Source organism: Salvelinus namaycush, chromosome 1 (assembly GCF_016432855.1).
Source record: "Salvelinus namaycush isolate Seneca chromosome 1, SaNama_1.0, whole genome shotgun sequence".
NCBI classification, from domain to species: domain Eukaryota; kingdom Metazoa; phylum Chordata; class Actinopteri; order Salmoniformes; family Salmonidae; genus Salvelinus; species Salvelinus namaycush.
Genome location: NC_052307.1, coordinates 9,639,772 through 9,664,570, shown reverse-complemented (window position 1 = coordinate 9,664,570; position 24,799 = coordinate 9,639,772). Strand labels below are relative to the sequence as shown.

At 44.9% G+C, this 24,799-nt stretch overlaps 1 protein-coding gene across 1 annotated transcript in view; it reads left to right on the top strand.

Annotated features, from left to right (window-relative positions):
• The window catches only part of LOC120050345 (adhesion G-protein coupled receptor V1-like), a 211,817-nt gene that overhangs the window by 151,655 nt on the left and 35,363 nt on the right, over positions 1-24,799 (top strand). The window contains exons 83-85 of the mRNA XM_038996933.1: positions 6,805-6,921; positions 12,596-12,774; positions 20,108-20,265. Of these exons, the coding sequence (XP_038852861.1) occupies positions 6,805-6,921; positions 12,596-12,774; positions 20,108-20,265 (454 nt within the window). The remainder of the gene's footprint in view (positions 1-6,804; positions 6,922-12,595; positions 12,775-20,107; positions 20,266-24,799) is intronic.

Here is a 24,799-nt window from a genome sequence, read left to right as displayed (position 1 = left end):
TCTGACAAGGCACACGAAGAAGAGAAAATCAAGTGTGTGTGTGTGCAGCCTGGTCTAATACACTAGAGGTAACGTAGTAAACGTAAGTCCGGGACACTCAAATTAGTATGATATGTTACGTTTGGTATGGTTACATAAGACATTATGTACTTGGTGGTTACTTAAGACAAAAGCGAAAGTAGGGTGGTTGGTCGGAGTGGATGTTTGAGCGTATAATATGAATATAACGCAAACAGCTAGTAACCCATTTGGTTGCGTGTTCGAATCTCATCACGGACAGCTTTAGAATTTTAGCTACTTACTAATTTGCAACTACTTAGCATGTTAGCTAACCCTTTAACCTAATTCCTAACCTAAACCCTAACCTTAACCCTATCCCCTAGCCTAGCTAACGTTAACCACCTAGCTAACTTTAGTGTTGGCCACCTAGTTAATGTTAGCCACAACAAATTGGAATTCATAACATATCATGCGGATTATAATTTGTAACATATCATACGAAATGTGCGATGGCATACACAAATGAATAGATACCATAGGAAATGTAACATATCATGCTAATTGAAGTGTCCCTGATTTACATGTACTATGTTACTTCTACCCCTGAGTCTGTGTAGGTGTCAGTGGCGTGTATTCATGGATTCTTTCGTCTCTCTGTGTTTCATCATTTTCCTTCAATTCGTAAGAGGCTGATTGTATCTCACCGGAGAAAGCATCCGAGTGAGAAAACAACGCCCCTCTCTATCTGTATGTGTAGCCCCATCTATCTGATGCTGTCTGTATGATATTCAAATCAAATCAAAAAAAAGTATTTTTTATTTTTTATTTAGCAGCAGTAAAATAACAATAGCGAGACTATATACAGGGGGTACCGGTACAGAGTCAATGTGCGAAGGCAAGGCACCGGTTAGTTGAGGTAATTGAGGTAATATGTACATGTAGGTAGAGTTATTAAAGTGACTATGTATAGATAATAACAGAGAGTAGCAGCAGTGTAAAAGAGGGGGGGGGGGCAATGCAAATATACTGGGTAGCCATTTGATTAGATGTTCAGGAGTCTTATGGCTTGGGGGTAGAAGCTGTTTCGAAGCCTCTTGGACCCAGACTTGGCGCTCCGGTACTGCTTGCCGTGCAGTAGCAGAGAGAGCAGTCTATGACTAGGGTGGCTGGAGTCTTTGACAATTTTTAGGGCCTTCCTCTGACACCGCCTGGTATAGAGGTCCTGGATGGCAGGAAGCTTGGCCCCAGTGATGTACTGGGCCGTACGCACTACCCTCTGTAGTGCCTTGCGGCCGGAGGGCGAGCAGTTGCCATACCAGCCAGTGATGCAACCAGTCAGGATGCTCTCGATGGTGCAGCTGTAGAACCTTTTTAGGATCTGAGGACACATGCCAAATCTTTTCAGTCTCCTGAGGGGGGATAGGTTTTGTCGTGCCCTCTTTACGACTGTCTTGGTGTGCTTGGACCATGTTAGTTTGTTGGTGATGCGGACACCAAGGAACTTGAAGCTCTCAACCTGCTCCACTACAGCCCTGTCGATGAGAATGGGGCGTGCTCGGTCCTCCTTTTCCTGTAGTCCGGGTTGCCGCCTGTAGCATTGAATAGAATGGAATCCAGCGAGCATTTGGCCTCCCTTATTATTATAAGGGAAGCCAGTTTGGATTTGGCTTCACAGCAATCACATCAAAAGCCAAACATCATTGACAGAAAAAAAATGTTGTACCTCGTTGTGTTGTTGACCTCCGTTGGCTAGCTAGCTAGCTAAAATTGGCCCTATCCTAAATTAGACATGGATGGAGATTCGGACTTGAGGTTTTACTTAATTCTCCGTACTGGCCAATGATTATAACGGCGATTCTGATCCAACCATAAATTCTTACATTGTGCCTCTGCGCTGAGAGGATGGAAGTTTAGAATGTAGCTAGATGTAGAAGACTAATGTTAACTAGCTAATCGTTGCCAATGAAAGGAAGTTTGGCTAGCGAGCAATCATTTTAGCCAGGTAGCCTAGGACAACAAAAACTAAAAGCATGTACTGTATGACAGTCATAGACCATTTTGGCAACATGAAAGAGAGGAGGATGGCATTGGCCTTTCTCTACAAGTAAGATTAGTCTACATGTTTTTTCTACTTATATATAAACACACACACACACACACACACACACAGAAACCAGTCCCATGGACAGCCACACGCTGTCTAGCTTACATTGATTGGGCTGAAATTGTTTTGTGAACATTTTAGTTGTCACTGTCTTAGACTAAGCATAGGTTGATTTGATGATGTTAAAATGTTGAAGTTGAAATGGTGCTGGAATAATGGAGGCAGCTCCTGTTTTCTTTGTGACTTGCGGTAACTCTCCATGGTTCTAAATCAATAATAGTTTAATAGCTAATTGGATTGACCATGCTGTAGGTAGTGTAACTGCTTGTTATATGCAATAGGCTTTGTGGATTTCACTGGACAGAGGATGCTCTCAGGCTTTGTGATGAAACAAATGTGTGGTTGAATTTATTCTGCCACTGTGTCTTGTTATAGTCTCGGACTTATATATCATGGTGTCAAGGCATATGAACTAACAGGTTATAGAGCAAGCAACGCAATTATCACAACACATAGTGATTTTACCCACACACCACTACTAGTTGGTTGGCGTGTGTGTGTACGTGCGTGCGTGTGCTCGCCCGCGTGCGATGCTTGTGGCATGATGTGCCCTTGGCTAACCCAAGGTCAGGGTTGGCTAGATTACTTTCTCACAATGTAATCCATTACAGTTACTAGTTACCTGTCCAAAATTGTAATCAGTAACGTAACTTTTGGATTATCCAAACTCCGTAACGTAATCGGATTGCATTCAGTTACTTTTAGATTACTTTCCCCTTAAAAGGCATTAGAAGAAGACAAAAATGTATGTTACCAATTGAACGACATCTATTGCAGGATAAATTAATGTTAATGTTTACATAGCTGGTCATATATGGATGTTACATTTGACTTTATGGTTGGTTATGTAGACTTCTTTTAACCCATCAGTTTCTACTACATATAATAATACGATTCAATGTTTTCTTTACATTAAAAACCAAAGTCTATCAGAATTCCAGTCATTCCAATAAATGTTAAACCCCTTGATCTTCAAGAATAGGACTTGGAAATATGGAAGTATAGATTAGCCTAATTGTTTAACCTGAGCATGACCCCAAAACTAAGGACTTATTAGCCAGCCCTACTGTGTTGTTTATGACTTTGTTGTCATGGAGACTGATTGGGCTCATTGAAAAATAAATGCTGCGCTCATGGAATGGCATGCTTTGAGCACTACTGAAAAGTGCTATTTACATGTGAAAAAGTATTGTCATATGCTGCATTTGCTATAGGCCTATTGTTTAACTTTTTATTGGTGACACTTTGATATCTTGATAATATGCAGCTGTTTAAAGGGCAAATCCACAGATGAAAAAATAACAAAAAAGCTGAGGGATGGGCCTGGAGAAATGTATCCACTCTCTCAGATGAATTGACATAGCTATGGATGCAAGGACTGACCATCCATGATGTCAGTTATTGTCTTAACCATGTTATGTCCCATAGGGCGGCGGACAATTGGCCCGGCGTCGTCCGGGTGTGGCCGGGGTAGGCCGTCATTGTAAATAAGAATTTGTTCTTAACTGAATTACCAAGTTAAATAAAGGTTAAATAAAAATAACAAAATGAAGCTATATAGTTGAACTAAGCTCATGAGGCATTTCTAAGTTATATTCTTCAAGAATCAATGGATATATATAAATGAAAAGTCCAAAAATGGATGTAGCAACTACAGATTGCCCCTCTAAGTCTATCAAAAGTGTGTGAGATTGAACATGTGTCCATTAGGCCTATGGATTAAAAAAATGTATCAGCATGAATTAGATTGAGCAATAAAAGCCCCACTTTTATTCCATAGGCTGGGATCTGCACTGTGCAGCTGTTGCAAGAGCGCATTTTTCACTGGCTGTCCACTTGTTTCAAAAACAATGATTGATAGGCAGCTTAAACTTCTTGAATTCAACCATTATTGGGTTCAAATACACATTTAGATTTGTGAACAGCCATCCACAACAACCACAATCCGTAAGGTGCAAATAGCCAAATGAGAGAGCAGCAGTGTGATTCACATCAATGCTCTATGTAGATAACAATAAGTGATATCCGTATTGCCGTAGACTACACCACTGCTGTCATCCTTACCTCCAAGCGTTTATTCAAGTTGGATAATCTTTGGATGCCGACAGCAGTCGCACCATTGGAAGACACAGCTTGGACTGTAGCCTACAAAAGCCTATTCCTGCTCTTTTCCCGCGGTCCATCAAACACATTTGGTGTGTCATCATAGTGGTCTCTGACTTGTGGTCAGACTCGCTCAGGTGGAACAAACTTAAACGTGCGCCTTTTTTCAATGCTGATTTGAATGTCATTGAGAAAACAGATAGTCGCAAACCTCCTTTCTGAATTTAAAAGTAATCCTCGAAGTAATCATCTAGTTTTTCAAAAGTATCTCTAATCTGATTACAATATTTTTGCTGGTAACGTAACGGATTACAGTTACTGTTTTTTTGTAATCCCTTACATGTAATGTATTACTCCCCAACCCTGCCAAAGGTTTTATTCGGGCCCAATAACTGCTGCCCGGAATCACAATTCCAAGCAACGACCTTTTTCAAAGGCTCCATCCCAGGTCCTTCCTGTAACGTCCCTCCTTTTTTCCCACCATACAGAGCTGCAAAACAAACCGGAAACAGAATTACCCCATTTGTTTATTTAAATAAAGCCTGACTTTTCGCCTAACTCAACAGCAGAATCCGAGATATGTGGTGTGTGGAGTCGCTAACTATCTGTTTGCTTTGGAAAGGTCGCTCTGTAATGACGGCGGCAGGGTGGGGTTTCAAACTATGTTCCCATCTTGAGCCCTTCTTAAGAGCAACTTGAAAAGAACAACAGGACAGAAAGGAGCAACCAACTGACACAGCACCCTAGTGGAGGTGCAATCTCAGCGCTGAAGTAAAATGACACAGCTTCATGCTCTATTTGTTGCCCTAGGTTGCTCTGAGCAACCGCGTTGTGAAGTAAATCGAGCACAGCTGTAATCCTAATACATCCTAATACTTGTCTGATTGGAAGGGGGAGCTTGTTTGCTCTCTCGCGCGGCTTAGGTTCTTATATGGAGAGCAGTTGGTATTTGTGATGTTTACTGAGTCATCATGGATAGGCTATGGCTCTGGGCTAGTGGCCCCTCCTGTCATCCTGGGGTTTCGACACTAATGTTGCTCTATCATGGAAATATAACTAGCTCCCTGAGAATGACCGTATGCGGATGGTCCTCTGACAATTTGAGGGTTACGAAAGCAGTAGTTACAAAACTCTTCACACGTAAATACTATACATACTAGGGTGAAATATATTCTTGCAACACTGACATTACTGTCAACCTGATAAATACAAGCCGGCTGTACAAACATGTTATTCACCCCAACGACAAGACATGAGTCAATACGCAGACTTATTATGTCCTGTCAAGAAACTAACACCCTGGCTCACACAAACAATATGTGATTCACACCTGCTTGTTGTTATCTGGGTGTGTGAAAGAGGGTGGAGTTTATAGTTTATTAGTATAGTATATAGTGTAGACAATATACAATACTGTGTGTTTACACCAGCATGGTACGTTGATGAATTAGCTGCAGTCTGATGATGATGATGATGATGATGATGCACCTAGATAGTTGTAAGAGAGATGAAGAGGCATAATTCTGCAGTGTGCTTGACCTGCCATCTGGACGTTCTGAAGCTCTCCTGGCTGTCTGGCAGGTTTTGCAGCCACTGTTCTTTTCCCTCTTCTCTGCCTGCCTGTCTCACTTTCATTCCCTCTCTCTTTCTCTTCCTCCCTCTCTCACTTTCAATTGTCTTTCTCTATCTCTACCTGCCTGTATCTCTCTCTCTCTCTCTCTCTCGCTTTCTCTCGCTCGCTCTCTCTCTCTCTTTCTCACTCTTTCTCACTCTCTCTTTTTATCTCTCTCTTTGCCTTCCTGTCTCTCTCATTATTTCTCTCTCTTTCTTTCAATCTCTATCTCTCTCTCTCTCTTGCTTGTCTCCTTTCTCTCCAGCCGAGTTAGGACACTCAGTGTCCTCCTTCTCTTTCCCTTCTCACCCTCCCTCTCTCCCTCCATCCCTGGTGTTTTGCACTGGCACGGTGCCGGGTGTCAGACAGTGTTACATAAGCAGAAATATTGCTATGGGTTGGTAGTGGCACAAGGCTCTGTCCCAAGGGTTAATTAAGCTCTGCCATCAGAGAGCTGAAGGATTTACTGTAGGACACACACACAGGTTCCTGGATGGGTACCCAGGAAGCATTTGTCACTTGTTGTTTATTTTGGTTTGCGCATTGTGATGTAACAGGTCTGCAGGATGTCACTAAGGTGTATCTTATATTGTCAGCTGTTTCAAAATACATGCATGATAACACAGCCATCAATCATCCAATTACTAGTCTGCAGGGGGAAAGTGTCAATGGACAAGTGTATTTCTGCTTGTGTAAGGTTTTTGACGTGCAAGAGCTGTATATGTTTGTGTGAGAGATGGGAGAGGTGGATGCTGTGTAGTAAAGTGCATAGTCTGCAGGCAAATGTTGTGTTGCTGTGTGTTTGTGCATTAGTGTGTTTCTGTGGCCTCTCAGATGTCTCTCTCTCTCGCTCTCTCGCTCTCTCTCTCGCGCTCTCTCTCTCGCACTCTCTCACGCTCTCTCTCTCACTCTCTGTGTGTTGTAGATCTGTTTCCTGGTGTCTGCGTTTCGTGGCCGTGTCTACTCAGAGGACAGCTGTGCCGTTCTGGGCCTCTTCTCCCACTACTTCCTCCTGAGCCAGTTCTGCTGGATGCTACTCCAGGTAAGGCCTGCTGTTGACACCAGGGCTCCTCCAGGTAAGGCCTACTGTTGACACCAGGGCTCCTCCAGGTAAGGCCTGCTGTTGACACCAGGGCTCCTCCAGGTAAGGCCTGCTGTTGACACCAAGGCTCCTCCAGGTAAGGCCTGCTGTTGACACCAGGGCTCCTCCAGGTAAGGCCTGCTGTTGACACCAGGGCTCCTCCAGGTAAGGCCTGCTGTTGACACCAAGGCTCCTCCAGGTAAGGCCTGCTGTTGACACCAAGGCTCCTCCAGGTAAGGCCTGCTGTTGACACCAAGGCTCCTCCAGGTAAGGCCTACTGTTGACACCAGGGCTCCTCCAGGTAAGGCCTGCTGCTGAAACCAGGGCTCCTCCAGGTAAGGCCTGCTGCTGAACCCAGGGCTCCTCCAGGTAAGGCCTGCTGTTGACACCAGGGCTCCTCCAGGTAAGGCCTGCTGTTGAAACCAGGGCTCCTCCAGGTAAGGCCTGCTGCTGAAACCAGGGCTCCTCCAGGTAAGGCCTGCTGCTGAAACCAGGGCTCCTCCAGGTAAGGCCTGCTGTTGACACCAGGGCTCCTCCAGGTAAGGCCTGCTGTTGACACCAGGGCTCCTCCAGGTAAGGCCTGCTGTTGAAACCAGGGCTCCTCCAGGTAAGGCCTGCTGCTGAAACCAGGGCTCCTCCAGGTAAGGCCTGCTGCTGAAACCAGGGCTCCTCCAGGTAAGGCCTGCTGTTGACACCAGGGCTCCTCCAGGTAAGGCCTGCTGTTGACACCAGGGCTCCTCCAGGTAAGGCCTGCTGTTGTCACCAGGGCTCCTCCAGGTAAGGCCTGCTGCTGAAACCAGGGCTCCTCCAGGTAAGGCCTGCTGCTGAAACCAGGGCTCCTCCAGGTAAGGCCTGCTGCTGAAACCAGGGCTTGTATGTATCATGAATATTAGCGCTGATCTAGAATCAGATCCCACCTGTATACGTTTAATCTTCTTCATTGTGATCTGAAAGGCAAAACCATAGGTGGAAAGATTACTGAAATATTCTACTCAAGTAGAAGTATTGTTACTACAATTACATTTTTAAAACTACTCAAGTAAAAAGTAGCTCATTTGAAAAGTACTGAGAGTAAAAGTAATGGGATGTGGGATTATTTAAGATACTCTTTGAAGATGTAGGGTTTCAGATGTTTTCAGAAGATGGGCAGGGACTCTGCTGTCCTAGCTTCAGAGGGAAGCTGGTTCCACTATTGGGGTGCCAGGACAGAGAAGAGCTTGGACTGGGCTGAGCGGGAGCTGCCCTCCCGTAGGCGTGGGAAGGCCAAGAGACCAGAGGTGGAAGAATGGAGTGCTCGGCTTGGGGTGTAGGGTTTGAGCATAGCCTGAAGGTGGGGAGGGGCAATTCCTCTTGCTGCTCCGTAGGCAAGTACCATGCTCTTGTAGTCGATGCGAGCTTCGACTGGAAACCAGTGGAGTGTGCGGAGGAGCAGGGTGACTTGGGAAGTTTGAACACCAGGCTGGCTGCAGTGTTCTGGATAAGTTTCAGGCGTTTGATGGCACAAGCGGGGAGCCCAGCCAACGGTGAGTTGCAGTAGTCCAGACGGGAGATGACAAGTCCCTGGATTAGGACCTGCGCCGCTTCTTGTGTGAGGTAGGGTCGTACTCTACGGAAGTTGTAAAGCATGAACTTGCAGGAGCGAGCCACTGCTTTGATGTTTTCAGAGAACGACATGGTGTTGTCCAGTGTCACGCCGAGGTTCTGTGCACTCTAGGAGGGGGACACCGTGAAGTCGTTAACAGTGATGGATAGGTCTTTGAGCGGCAGGCCATCCCTGTTGTAAGAGCTGCTCCGTCTTGTCGAGGTTGGACTTGAGGTGGTGGGCCAACATCCAAGCTGAGATATCTGCCAGGCACACAGAGATGCGATTCGCCAACTGGGTGTCAGAAGGGGGGAAGGAGAAAAGAAGTTGAGTGTAATCCACATAGCAATGATAGCAGAGACCATGTGAGGATATGACGGAGCCGAGTGACTTAGTGTATAGAGAGAGGGCCTAGAACCGAGCCTTGGGGGACACCAGTAGTCAGAGCATGTTGTGCAGACACAGATTCTCTCCACGTCCATTTATTACAACCACATCTAGCGGCTGACGTAAGCCCGGTTATTTGAACCAAGCGCGACTGGGGTTGCGACCTCATTTGGGAAACGATGGCATACTGTAGGTGCTTTGTTGCGATTTTTGTGGGACTGGAACTTAAAAGAACATTATTAACCGGTTCCCAGGCTTTTAAAATAATGGTTCTGTTCCATAACAGGATAGATCACTTTCGTTCCCGGTTCTGACTCTGTTCCTCAAATAATTTCATTATTTTTGGTCCTGTTCCCTGAATCGGTTCCAACCCCTGCTTCTCGCCAGCTGTTACTTCTGTCCCAAGGCTATATTACTCCCGCCCCACCGGCAGGTACAAAAGTAACGTTGTGGAAGTCCTGTTCTCAATCTATTTAATTTGAACTCAATTACCCTAGATATTAAATGCGGCCAGGGATTCTCCTCCTTGGACACTGGGTCCTTGGACACCACATGACATCAATGAAAGTTATTTTTGAAATCTTCCGACCATCATAACTTTGTGTGAACAGCTTGATTTGATTGGCCTGTTTTTTGCGCAATGCATTTAATTTGATTGGTTACTAACTAAACAACGATACCATTTTTTTCTGGCTCCGAAGGGCTCCCGCCCGCAAACTTTCCATGCCATCATGATCTACTAATAATGATAGCCTACAGAATTCTACTCTAATGGATGGTTTTAAAAAGGTACCGAAGTACAATACTTAATTCAAAACTTACTTACAGTAAGTAAAATGACTGACTGAAAAATACTCAAATTACAAGTACTCGGAAAAGCTACTCAATTACAGTAAGGAGAGTATTTGTAATTTGTTCCACCCCTAGGCAAAACTGATCCTAAATCAGCAATCCTACTCTGAGACATTTGAAACATATGCCCCCTGCTCTAACCCTAAACTAACCAGGACAACATTGGTTTGATAAGTAGAAGTCTCATTACATTTCCAAATATGCTCCATCTGTTAATCCAACCATGTGAATAAACAGGTCATGTGCCATCAGGTCTGAAATTACAGTATTGACACCCTTGATAAAGACAAGCAAAAATTACTGTATAAAATACATTATTCAAAAATAAATTATTGGGGTGGCAGGTAGCCTAGTGGTTAGAGTGTTGGACCAGTAACCGAAAGGTTGCTGGATCGAATCCCCGAACTGACAAGGTAAAAATCTGTCATTCTGCACCTGAACAAGGCAGTTAACCCACTGTTCTTAGGCCGTCATTGTAAATAAGAATTTGTTCTTTAACTGACTTGTCTAGTTAAATAAAGGTTAAATTAAATTTTAAAAAATTAAAAAATACTGTGCTATATTGTATAGTGGGATAGTAGCTCATGAGAATATCGATGATATCTCTGGCTCTGTCAGCTACACTTGCACACTCTATATATCTATAATATATTGGGTAAAACACCAACATTTCTGCATCACTGTGCCTTCCCCTGGCTCTGTCGACATGTCCCTACCCTTTCTTATACTCCATACTATTGGTCAGAGGATTACCCCCCTCTCTTTGAGTCAGCAAGTATCAGCTTTTTTCTAAGTGGCATATGCGGGGGCGCCAGCCAGGAGGCTTTCACAGACCCTGCTTATTGCACTCATCAAGCCTTGAGTCAACGGTGCGCTGAAGCGCTGCAATGAGGAAATACAGGTTGGTCCCTTTACAGAACACAACAGCCTGTAGTTGAATCAGCCAGGCTATGAGTCGTTACTTTGAGCACCTTGGATAGGGATGTCCTCCCAGAACTGTCTTTCTGTACCGTAGGGCTCCACAACAGTGCGTAACGGCTAACCAACACCTGCCAAAGCCTCATCCGGCTTAACCGGAGCAAGGGAACAGCACAGCACAAACTCCTAATGCAGTTATTTGCACGCCCAGCTATCACTGCTGGAGCTCAATTAAAGTGGCACTCTGTTAGCTGTCTAATATGATGCGTTACACAACAGTCTCTCTCTTTATCTCTTTCTCCCTCCCTAGCTGTCTCTCTCCCTCCAACTCTCTCTCTTTATATCTCTCTCCCTCTAGCTGTCTCTCTCCCTCCAACTCTCTCTCTTTATATCTCTCTCCCTCTAGCTGTCTCTCTCCCTCCAACTCTCTCTCTCCCTCCAGCTCTCTCTCTCTCTCTAGCTGTCTCTCTCTCTCTAGCTGTCTCTCTCCCTCCAACTCTCTCTCTCTTTATCTCTCCCTCTAGCTGTCTCTCTCCCTCCAACTCTCTCTCCCCCTAGCTCGCTCTCCCTCCAACTCTCTATCTTTATCTCTCTCTCCCTGTAGCTGTCTCTCTCCCTACAACTCTCTCTCTTTATCTCTCTCTCCCTCTAGCTATCTCTCTCACTCCAACTCTCTTTATATCTATCGCTCTCCCTATCTGCCACTGATGATACAACACCTAGAGAATGATAATGATTATGGAAGCAGAGGGTTCTGGGAAGGGGGTGGTGGTGGTGGTTTTATGGCACTTGTGTTTGTCCCCATGTCCACCCGATCACCGAGAACTCATCAGCTCATAAATGGAATCATGTGGAATGTTCTGTTGTCCTTTTACTGTGAAATCCTCACTTCAAGCATTGTACAACATGTACAAAAAAGGATGAGGAACATGTGGATAGGCCTTTTACAGGTGTTGTCATCACAAGCTGGAGATATGTAGTGTAGTTAGTGTAAGCCTCTCTAGGACAAGATGTCCAGTATCTAATACCTAGGGAGATCATCCAAGGCTGCTACTCCATTACAAAACAGACAGCAGTGAGCCGTGTGGCTGCTGCACGTTTCTAAGGCTCTTCTGCTGATAACCACCTGTTGCTCTTCTTCCTCTTTAAATCTCCTCTCCTCCTCCTCCATACCCTCTCCTCCTCCTCCTGCCTATCCTCTCCACCCCTCTCCTCCTCCTCCTGCCTATCCTCTCCTCCACCCCTCTCCTCCTCCTCCCTACCCTCTCCTCCACCCCTCTCCTCCTCCTCCTGCCTATCCTCTCCTCCACCCCTCTCCTCCTCCTCCCTACCCTCTCCTCCACCCCTCTCCTCCTCCTCCTGCCTATCCTCTCCTCCACCCCTCTCCTCCTCCTCCCTACCCTCTCCTCCACCCCTCTCCTCCTCCTCCTGCCTATCCTCTCCTCCACCCCTCTCCTCCTCCTCCCTACCCTCTCCTCCACCCCTCTCCTCCTCCTCCTGCCTATCCTCTCCTCCACCCCTCTCCTCCTCCTCCTGCCTATCCTCTCCTCCACCCCTCTCCTCCTCCTCCTCCCTACCCTCTCCTCCACCCCTCTCCTCCTCCTGCCTATCCTCTCCTCCACCCCTCTCCTCTTCCTCCTCCCTACCTTCTCCTCCACCCCTTTCCTCCTCCTTCTCCCTACCCTCTCCTCCACCCCTCTTCTCCTCCACCTGCCTATCCTCTCCTTCACCCCTTTCCTCCTCCTCCTCCCTACCCTCTCCTCCACCCCTCTCCTCCTCCTCCTGCCTATCCTCTCCCCCACTCCTCTCCTCTTCCTCCTCCCTACCCTATCCTCTCCTCCACCTCACCCCTCTCTTTTGTCCCACCCCTCTCTTCCTCTCCTCCACACCCCTCAGGCGGTAAACTTCTGGCAGGTGTTGGTGATGAACGATGAGCAGACAGAGAGACGTTACCTGGTCTACTTCCTGCTGGGCTGGGGACTTCCTGCTCTGGTCATCATCATCCTGGTCATCGTTCTGCTGGGGGGCTTTGGCTGGACCATACACAGTGTCTACGGCCTGGTCCATGGGGATGTGTGAGTGAAGGAAACGCACTCAGGAGTACACACACACACACACACACACACACATGAGTACACACACTCACTGGAGCGCACACACACTTGGTGAGTGAAAAGGAAAATACCCACATGCTTTGTATGACACAAACACAAATTAGTCTTACATATACACACACAGTACTTAACTCAGCGCCTGATGTTATATAGATAACACACACTCTCACAAACACACACACACACACTTATTCATAGTCAGATGAGGAATGTGTAAGTTACACACCTATATGTTCCCAGTTCTGGCTACTTGAGTAGGTCCATTCGTCTACCAGGTGTCTACCCAGCTTCCTTGTTAGGCTATGGTCAACAGCCAGGTCTATGGTCAGAAGAATAGTTTTGTCAGCAGGTCCTGAGGTGGACCTACTGAATGGATCATAGGACTAATGGGTTTCTCTCATACACCTCCAGGAGCTGTATGTACACCTCCAGGAGCTGTATGTACACTTCCAGGAGCTTTATGTACACCTCCAGGAGCTGTATGTACACTTCCAGGAGCTTTATGTACACCTCCAGGAGCTGTATGTACACTTCCAGGAGCTTTATGTACACCTCCAGGAGCTGTATGTACACTTCCAGGAGCTTTATGTACACCTCCAGGAGCTTTATGTACACCTCCAGGAGCTGTATGTACACCTCCAGGAGCTGTATGTACACCTCCAGGAGCTGTATGTACACTTCCAGGAGCTTTATGTACACCTCCAGGAGCTTTATGTACACCTCCAGGAGCTTTATGTACACCTCCAGGAGCTGTATGTACACCTCCAGGAGCTTTATGTACACCTCCAGGAGCTTTATGTACACCTCCAGGAGCTTTATGTACACTTTCAGGAGCTGTATGTACACCTCCAGGAGCTTTATGTACACCTCCAGGAGCTGTATGTACACCTCCAGGAGCTGTATGTACACTTCCAGGAGCTTTATGTACACCTCCAGGAGCTTTATGTACACCTCCAGGAGCTTTATGTACACTTTCAGGAGCTGTATGTACACCTCCAGGAGCTGTATGTACACTTCCAGGAGCTTTATGTACACCTCCAGGAGCTGTGCACTCATTCACTCCTTGTAAAAGCATTAGAATTGGTGTAAGCATGGTCTAGAGTGAATTTCCATAAACCAGTAATTTCCTTTCAAATCTATGAAGGAAAGTGAACAAGTGCACACTTCGGTAGAAAGGAGAGATTATTAGAATGCAACCCAAGAGTTCCAGGACCAACTCTTCCCACAAGGACACACAAACACCACAGGACCAACTCTTCCCACAAGGACACACAAACACCACAGGACCAACTCTTCCCACAAGGACACACAAACACCACAGGACCAACTCTTCCCACAAGGACACACAAACACCACAGGACCAACTCTTCCCACAAGGACACACAAACACCACAGGACCAACTCTTCCCACAAGGACACACAAACACCACAGGACCAACTCTTCCCACAAGGACACACAAACACCACAGGACCAACTCTTCCCACAAGGACACACAAACACCACAGGACCAACAACAACATGTCTGTTTACACTTCCTCAAGCAGGAAGAACATGATGCAGTACTGTATTATTTATAGTAGTATTATTATTTCACATACTTCACATTCTACTATGTCTAACATATATTATTTATCCGGGTGGAGGAGAGTACAGCTGTATGTGTGTCCTGTGAGATGGCACCATTGGCATGCTTATTGAGATAAACGTGAAGTCACAAGGTAGGGTGGTTTTTTCCCAGAGCCAAACACAATCTCCCTACCTTCTTAGTGACACCATTGGAACACAACAGGTACTGGACAGATTATGGGAGTGAATTCCTCAGAATAGATTACCACAAAGGAGGGGGATAGAGAAAGGCAGAGAGTAGGGAGGGCAGAGGTAGAACAAATTGGAGTGAGAGAGACAGGCAGGCAGGCAGGCAGGCAAGCAGGCAGGCAGGCAGGCAGGCAGGCAGGCAGGCAGGCAGGCAGGCAGGCAGGCAGGCAGGCAGACAGACAGACAGACAATATGAATATTGTTCCTGCTGTATTGTTTAGATCCATAACAAGGAACCATGGGGGGGTCTGACTGTGGCTGGACTGGACACCATGGTTAGGCTTAACACTGGGAGGGTGACTTGAGGGCCGTTGGGGCTGGGATACCCCTCAGAAAGAACACACGGACTTGCTGCACTCTCCCTAGGCAGTGTGTTGTGTTTGTTGTGTGAGACCGAGAATAGGAGTCATGTCTAAATGTGCTATTTGGCACACTGTGGTGCTGTCCTGAACTCTTTACCCTCTCCAACCATGGTGGAATGTGCTGCTGCAAGGGCACAAACACTGAGTGTGAGCTTAAACACACTCAATCACACAGACAGACAGACACATACACACACCATACACTAACACGGCAAAGTAACTGCACTGTATTTCAGCTCATCAACCTATAATTATGATGTATTTTAAAGCTAAACTAAGATCAAACATGACACTGAACTCAGGGGGGTCTATTTTCGGCTGGCGTTAAGACGGTGCTAGTGTCAAACGGTCGTTCAATCACAATTTCCACCTGTTAAAGCCAGCGCTCTGTTATTTTCAAACTGTTGCTCAAGGATTGGTAATTAACCTATCTTAGATCAGCTTGCTTGTGCTCAGATGGTAGTGGTGGAAATATTTAAGGTGTGACCTCAAACATGATCTAAAGTGTTAATTTCAGGCAGGGATATTTAAAACCAACCAAAAGCTGGTTTTAGCTGGTTTTGACAGCTGAAACAGCCTTTCCAGCTGTGATGCATACTTCCCATATGGAACAAGAGTAATGTGCTTTTAGTGCCTGTATACTTCGTATTTACAAACATTATTTTTAAAAATCTTTTTTTTTTGTTTTGTTGTTGTTGTAGTTTTACCCCTTTTTCTCCCCAATTGGTAGTTAGTCTTGTCCCGTTGCTGCAACTCCCATACGGACTTGGGACAGGCGAAGGTCGAGAGCCATGCGTCCTCCGAAACACGACCCTGTCAAGCCGCACTGCTCACTTAACCCAGAAGCACCAATGTGTCGGAGGAAACACTGTGCAACTGGTGACCGGTGGCAGCTTGCTGGCGCCTGGCCCACCACAAGGAGTTGCTAGAGCAAGCTGGGACAGGGAAATCCCGGCCAACCAAACCCTCCCCAAACCCAAGCGACGCTGGGCCTCATTGGTCTCCCGGTCACGGCCGGCTGTGACACAGCCTGGGATCGAACCCGGGTCTGTAGTGACACCAGTGCCTTAGACCACTGTGCCACTTGGGAGTCCCCTATTTAGTTTTATTTGATTAAAAACCAAGCCTAGCCTCACCTCTTAATGAAGGCTTTTTGTTTTTGTTGTCCAATTCAATCACAAATTAGTCACGACTGGCGATAAAGAGTTTTGCTCGTAAGACCGCTTGGAAATAGATTTTAATCACTAAAGCTTTATTAAAAGATCAAGTTTGAGAGGAGTGAAACAGTGCGCTGACATTGCCTTTTTATCTATGTATTGTAGGCAGGCTTACATTATTTAACGTTTGGGACGTGCGTAAAACCCCTCCATGATGTTGGCTACATGTGTCCATGCCCATCATGAAACAAGAGATGAGAACCGGTGAACCTCGTATTTAGAAGATATTTCCCTGTAACAATTGCTTGAATTCCGTTTCATATTTTCAAAAACCCAAGTCCCCTGTAGGCTATACCTACCCTAGGCCTACTATAAAGAAGGATGGATCAAGGGCAGTCTTTTTTTATCCTTGCGATTTTATAATATCATTTACATTTTACATTTGTTTGTTTAAAAAAAATACAGATTGCTTTTTTTTCGTTTAATTTTACTAAAACCAAACATATTAGAATGTTTCACCATCCTAGTTTTATGGTGAGAACGTCCGTGGCGCTCATGCAATGCAACTTCTGAAGAAGTGTGAATGCGATCTGATCTGTAAAATGGTTCCGATTACGTTCATAAAACATTCTATTTGGGAGCACTATGAGAGTGGACATTTTCCTTCTCTCTTGATATTGGATCTTTGTTCAGCTACTGTGAAAAGTTTAGATGTGCGTAAAACACTCCTTAGTCTGCCTTGTTTTAATATTATATGCCCACAGAAAGCAATTATGGTGCCTGTAAGTGTATTTAGACAGCCTATTTAAAACAATTTATTGTTTTCTTTTGTTTCGCTGTCTTTTTAGGCCTTATCAATAATAAATTGAATCTTGCTTACCGATCATGTTTGTCATGTCCCTGCTCAGCCATAATGCAATTTACAGTAGGCCTAGCTCCTATATCAGTGTGCATGCTATATGGGCCTATATATTTCCATATTGAAGCCATGCAATTACTTACAACAATGTGGACTGCAAATAGGTTCAAGTTAACTTATTAAGCAAAGATGGGATAGGTCTACATTTTTCTATTTTCGCTTTTGAAAGCTGTTTAACCTCTAATTCCTCCCAAACCCGGATCCGGGAGCACCCCCATCAGTAAAAAAGCTGACTAGCATAGCCTAGCATAGCGTCACAAGTAAATACTAGCATCTAAATATCATTAAATCACAAGTCCAAGACACCAGATGAAAGATACACATCTTGTGAATCCAGCCATCATTTCTGATTTTTAAAATGTTTTACAGGGAAGACACAATATGTAAATCTATTAGCTAACCACGTTAGCAAAAGACACCACTTTTTTTACTCCACCATTTTTTTACTGCATCAGTAGCTATCACAAATTCGACCAAATAAAGATATAAATAGCCACTAACCAAGAAACAACTTCATCAGATGACAGTCTGATAACATATTTATTGTATAGCATATGTTTTGTTAGAAAAATGTGCATATTTCAGGTATAAATCATAGTTTACCATTGCAGCCACCATCACAACTCTCACCAAAGCGACTAGAATAACTACAGAGAGCAACGTGAATTACCTAAATACTCATCATAAAACATTTCTGAAAAATACACAGCGTACAGCAAATGAAAGACAAACATCTTGTGAATCCAGCCAATATTTCAGATTTTTTAAGTGTTTTACAGCAAAAACACAATATAGCATTATATTAGCTTACCACAATAGCCAGAAACACAACACCATTTACCAGCAGCAAAGGTTAGCGATCGTAACAAGCAAGCAAAAGATATATAATTTGACTAACCTTCATAAACTTCTTCAGATGACAGTCCTGTAACATCATATTACACAATGCATATAGGGTTTGTTCGTAAATATGCATATGTAGCGGCACAAATCGTGGTTATACAATGTGAGTAGTGGCCAAAACTTCAAGCAATCTGTCCGGCGCCATCTTGGAGAGGCACCTAATCTAATCGAAAACTATTCATAAACTTGACTAAAAAATACAGGTTGGACAGCAAATGAAAGATACATTAGTTCTTAATGCAACCGCTGTGTTAGATTTTTAAAATTAACGTTACTGCGCAATACAGCGTGCGCTAAAGCGAGACCGCACCGAAATTCATGGCGGAATTATTGTTTAACATTTGTCAACATAAATACGAATTAACAGCATAAAGACTTCTTACTATTTGACGAGCTTCCATCAGAATCTTGGGCAAGGTGTCCTTTCTCCAGAACAATCGTCTTTTGGTTGAAAGATGTCCTCTTCTCCTGTAGAAATAGCAGCTAATGCTAGCTATGTGCAGGAGAGGTGTCCAACTCGTGAAAGCGCGTGACAAAGAATTCCAGAAAATCGCAATAAACTGATATAAACTGCTATAAGTCGGTTTAAATTAACTACCTTATGATGTCTTTAACACCTATAACGAATAAAAACATGACCGGATATATCTAAAGGCCTATAACCGGAGCGTTCTAGAGCCACAGCCAGATGTCCTCCATGCGTCAGAGCGAAGTGAAAAAAGGCCCGACACTTTGTTCCGAGGTCTTTTATAAGCTCTCAGTTCTGCCTAGCAACCCCATTTCAACTCTCACTATTCGCTGACACCCAGGGGAAGACGTATGCAGTGCATCTCAACCAATAAAAGACAGGCAGATTTATAAACAGATCTCAGAACAGCAAGAAGATTTTTGCATTCTCACATCCTCATAGGAAAAATGCTCTAAGTCCAGTTCTGTTTCACTCACAGATATAATTCAAACGGTTTTAGAAACTAGAGAGTGTTTTCTATCCAATAGTAATAATAATATGCATATTGTACGAGCAAGAATTGAGTACGAGGCAGTTTAATTTGGGAACGTAATTATTACAAAGTGCAAATAGCACCCCCTATTGAGAAGAAGTTTTTAACTATCAGTGACTAACATTGGAATTGGAGTTGATTCAAAGTCAATACATAAAAGACCGTAAACACAACTTGAAGCAACCACATATTTAGCCATGGAGCAGGTTCTGATTGGCTAGTGAAGGGGTCAATCCTCGACACATACAATTTATTTATTAATCAATATCCAGCCATTTAGCACCACCGCCAGCATTGCACCCATCGTTCTTGCTTGTTAAATTATCAAAAAGATTTCTGACACACACTTGAACTGATAGCACTACCGCCAGCGCTTAGATTGACCATTGCATTGGGTTAGTTAAGATAGAGCCCAGGATCAGTATTTGACCAGAGCTTGGAAGAGAAGTGTTAGATGTTTTATTTGAAGTGGTCAGTGACAGTGGTAGATCTGCCAGATAGTTCTAACCATTCCCTAACCAGCAGCAGAGACTAGAGCAGTCCTGCCCTCTTGGCACGCTCTCCACCTCTCTGTCACTTTGGCACCCTGAAGACTGGAGAGAATACAAGCGAGGGCCAACAGAGCAGATATATCGACATAAAGCTCTAAAAAAATAAGACACGTTAGTGTATTTAGATGTTATCCCCAGGTTGCTTCAAGGCTGAACTAGTGGTGAGAGGGAGGTTTAACTTCATGTTTGTACAGAAAGGAAATGTCTTTGAAGCTTGTTATTAACTGGGAATTCTGAGTGTGTTATGAAGGCTCAGATGTATTAGGGCCAAGATCCTGTTTAAGGATGTTGAAGCAACAAGATCTTTACCTACTGTAATGCAGCATAGTAAAATAACATAGCTTATGTTTGCTCCTTTCCTTGGCGGTTTACTGCAAGTTTTTTTGTAATAACAACCCCCCATCTCTCTCTTTTCCCCTCCTCCTCTCTCTCTCTCACTCTCTCCCCCCCTCTCTCTCTCTCTCCCTGCTCTCTCTCTTTCTTCTTACACCCCTCTCTCTCTCCTCTCCCTCCCCCCTCTCTCTCTTTCTCTCTCCCACCCCCTTTCTCTCTTTCTCTCCCCTGTCTCTCTCTCTCTCTCTGCAGGTGTTTCATTCCTAATATCTATGCTGCTCTGTGTACAGCAGCCCTGGTGCCTCTCATCTGCCTGGTTGGGGTACTGGTGGTGTTTATCCATGCCTACCAGGTCACACAGCAGTGGAAGGCCTACGACGACGTGTACCGCGGGCGCACCAACAGCTCAGGTATAGTACACACACACACATCTTCCAGCTATAGGGCAAGGGTTGGAGCATAGCAGCAACCTCCATGTCCCGAGCAACCAGACCATGTCAGAACACCTAGCCGACTGCGTCGGTCTGTCTGTCTCTGTCGGACTACTGCACTATTGGAGTACCTGTCCTGTGACCATGTAGTAGTCATTCAGCGGTCTACAGTGTGTACAGTGGGCTCCAAAATTACTGCCACCCCTGACAGGCAATGCACAAACAATGCTTAAACAAATATAAACAACATAATTACAGAGAAACTCAAAATACAACATGCGAGAAATACTGTACTTTATTAATGTTTCAATGGAACCAACCCAAAAAATGTATTGATTTAATTAAAAAACAATGTCCTCCAAATCAAGGTTTCACAATTAATGGCACCCTTAAAGATTATTGTAAATAACATCTACCAAAATTAAACCACAAATTAAATTTCACTTATTTAAGTTTATCTAAGTCTTAAGGAACAATTTTGAGCCATTACATCACTTCCTGTTTCACTAGGGTATAAAAATGAGGTAACACACATGCAATATCCCGCTGTCATCCAACACCATGAAGAAAAGAAAAGAACTGGCAGTTCAAACGAGACAGATGGTTGTAGACCTTCATAAATCTGGTCATGGCTACAAGAAGATCCACAAACGATTGAATATACCACCGAGCACTGTCAGGGCAATTATTTAAAAAATTATAAAGAAAAACCTCACGGGTAGAGGACGCAAATACATTTTGCCCCCCAGGAAAGGGAGGAGGATGGTGAGGGAAGCAACAAAATCCCCAAGAATCACTGAAAGAATTACAGGCCTTGGTGGCGTCTTGGGGTCACCAGGTTTCAAAAAGCACCATCAGATGCCACCTCCACAACCACAGGCTCTTTGGAAGGGTTGCCAGAAGAAAGCCCTTTCTGACCCCAAGACACAAACGCAAGCGCTTGGAGTTTGCCATACGTCATTTCAATTATGACTGGAAGAAGGTGTAGTAGTCTACAGTGTGGAGTAGTCATTCAGCTGGTCTACAGTGTGTAGTAGTCATTCAGCTGGTCTACAGTGTGTAGTAGTCATTCAGCTGGTCTACAGCGTGTAGTAGTCATTCAGCTGGTCTACAGTGTGTAGTAGTCATTCAGCTGGTCTACAGTGTGTAGTAGTCATTCAGCTGGTCTACAGTGTGTAGTAGTCATTCAGCTGGTCTACAGTGTGTAGTAGTCATTCAGCTGGTCTACAGTGTGTAGTAGTCATTCAGCTGGTCTACAGCGTGTAGTAGTCATTCAGCTGGTCTACAGCGTGTAGTAGTCATTCAGCTGGTCTACAGCGTGTAGTAGTCATTCAGCTGGTCTCCAGCGTGTAGTAGTCATTCAGCTGGTCTACAGTGTGTAGTAGTCATTCAGCTGGTCTACAGCGTGTAGTAGTCATTCAGCTGGTCTGCAGCGTGTAGTAGTCATTCAGCTGGTCTACAGTGTGTAGTAGTCATTCAGCTGGTCTCTAGCGTGTAGTAGTCATTCAGCTGGTCTCCAGCGTGTAGTAGTCATTCAGCTGGTCTACAGCGTGTAGTAGTCATTCAGCTGGTCTACAGTGTGTAGTAGTCATTCAGCTGGTCTCCAGCGTGTAGTAGTCATTCAGCTGGTCTACAGTGTGTAGTAGTCATTCAGCTGGTCTACAGCGTGTAGTAGTCATTCAGCTGGTCTCCAGCGTGTAGTAGTCATTCAGCTGGTCTACAGTGTGTAGTAGTCATTCAGCTGGTCTACAGTGTGTAGTAGTCATTCAGCTGGTCTACAGCGTGTAGTAGTCATTCAGCTGGTCTCCAGCGTGTAGTAGTCATTCAGCTGGTCTACAGTGTGTAGTAGTCATTCAACTGGTCTACGGCGTGTAGTAGTCATTCAACTGGTCTACAGTGTGTAGTAGTCATTCAACTGGTCTACAGCGTGTAGTAGTCATTCAGCTGGTCTACAGTGTGTAGTAGTCATTCAGCTGGTCTACAGTGTGTAGTAGTCATTCAGCTGGTCTACAGCGTGTAGTAGTCATTCAGCTGGTCTACAGCGTGTAGTAGTCATTCAGCTGGTCTACAGTGTGTAGTAGTCATTCAGCTGGTCTACAGTGTGTAGTAGTCATTCAGCTGGTCTACAGCGTGTAGTAGTCATTCAGCTGGTCTACAGTGTGTAGTAGTCATTCAGCTGGTCTCCAGCGTGTAGTAGTCATTCAGCTGGTCTACAGTGTGTAGTAGTCATTCAGCTGGTCTACAGCGTGTAGTAGTCATTCAGCTGGTCTCCAGCGTGTAGTAGTCATTCAGCTGGTCTACAGTGTGTAGTAGTCATTCAGCTGGTCTACAGTGTGTAGTAGTCATTCAGCTGGTCTACAGCGTGTAGTAGTCATTCAGCTGGTCTCCAGCGTGTAGTAGTCATTCAGCTGGTCTACAGTGTGTAGTAGTCATTCAACTGGTCTACGGCGTGTAGTAGTCATTCAACTGGTCTACAGTGTGTAGTAGTCATTCAGCTGGTCTACAGTGTGTAGTAGTCATTCAGCTGGTCTACAGTGTGTAGTAGTCATTCAGCTGGTCTACAGCGTGTAGTAGTCATTCAGCTGGTCTACAGTGTGTAGTAGTCATTCAGCTGGTCTACAGTGTGTAGTAGTCATTCAGCTGGTCTACAGTGTGTAGTAGTCATTCAGCTGGTCTACAGTGTGTAGTAGTCATTCAGCTGGTCTACAGCGTGTAGTAGTCATTCAGCTGGTCTACAGTGTGTAGTAGTCATTCAGCTGGTCTACAGCGTGTAGTAGTCATTCAGCTGGTCTACAGTGTGTAGTAGTCATTCAGCTGGTCTACAGCGTGTAGTAGTCATTCAGCTGGTCTACAGCGTGTAGTAGTCATTCAGCTGGTCTACAGTGTGTAGTAGTCATTCAGCTGGTCTACAGCGTGTAGTAGTCATTCAGCTGGTCTACAGTGTGTAGTAGTCATTCAGCTGGTCTACAGCGTGTAGTAGTCATTCAGCTGGTCTACAGTGTGTAGTAGTCATTCAGCTGGTCTACAGCGTGTAGTAGTCATTCAGCTGGTCTACAGTGTGTAGTAGTCATTCAGCTGGTCTACAGCGTGTAGTAGTCATTCAGCTGGTCTACAGTGTGTAGTAGTCATTCAGCTGGTCTACAGCGTGTAGTAGTCATTCAGCTGGTCTACAGTGTGTAGTAGTCATTCAGCTGGTCTACAGCGTGTAGTAGTCATTCAGCTGGTCTACAGTGTGTAGTAGTCATTCAGCTGGTCTCCAGCGTGTAGTAGTCATTCAGCTGGTCTACAGTGTGTAGTAGTCATTCAGCTGGTCTACAGCGTGTAGTAGTCATTCAGCTTGTAGGAGCTACAATGGCTGATCCCCCCTCCCTTTCAACCTAGTCCGAACTGGTTCATACTGCCCTGTCCTTTACCATCCAGAAAAGCCTCAATATGATGGCTCTACTCTCCAGCCTTAATATAATGGCTCTACTCTCCAGCCTCAATATGATGTCTCTACTCTCCAGCCTTAATATGATGGCTCTACTCTCCAGCCTTAATATGATGGCTCTACTCTCCAGCCTCAATATGATGTCTCTACTCTCCAGCCTTAATATGATGGCTCTACTCTCCAGCCTTAATATGATGGCTCTACTCTCCAGCCTTAATATGATGGCTCTACTCTCCAGCCTTAATATGATGTCTCTACTCTCCAGCCTTAATATGATGGCTCTACTCTCCAGCCTTAATATGATGTCTCTACTCTCCAGCCTTAATATGATGGCTCTACTCTCCAGCCTCAATATGATGTCTCTACTCTCCAGCCTTAATATGATGTCTCTACTCTCCAGCCTTAATATGATGGCTCTACTCTCCAGCCTTAATATGATGGCTCTACTCTCCAGCCTCAATATGATGTCTCTACTCTCCAGCCTTAATATGATGGCTCTACTCTCCAGCCTTAATATGATGGCTCTACTCTCCAGCCTCAATATGATGTCTCTACTCTCCAGCCTTAATATGATGGCTCTACTCTCCAGCCTTAATATGATGGCTCTACTCTCCAGCCTTAATATGATGGCTCTACTCTCCAGCCTTAATATGATGTCTCTACTCTCCAGCCTTAATATGATGGCTCTACTCTCCAGCCTTAATATGATGTCTCTACTCTCCAGCCTTAATATGATGGCTCTACTCTCCAGCCTCAATATGATGTCTCTACTCTCCAGCCTTAATATGATGTCTCTACTCTCCAGCCTTAATATGATGGCTCTACTCTCCAGCCTTAATATGATGGCTCTACTCTCCAGCCTTAATATGATGGCTCTACTCTCCAGCCTTAATATGATGGCTCTACTCTCCAGCCTTAATATGATGGCTCTACTCTCCAGCCTTAATATGATGGCTCTACTCTCCAGCCTTAGCGAAGACATCTCAACGGGACAGTGCCTTCTCATAACAACCAAGTAGGCATTGTGTGTTGTATAAAAACATCAACAACAACAAGCAGCAGCAGCGTCTGGTTCCAAGGGGT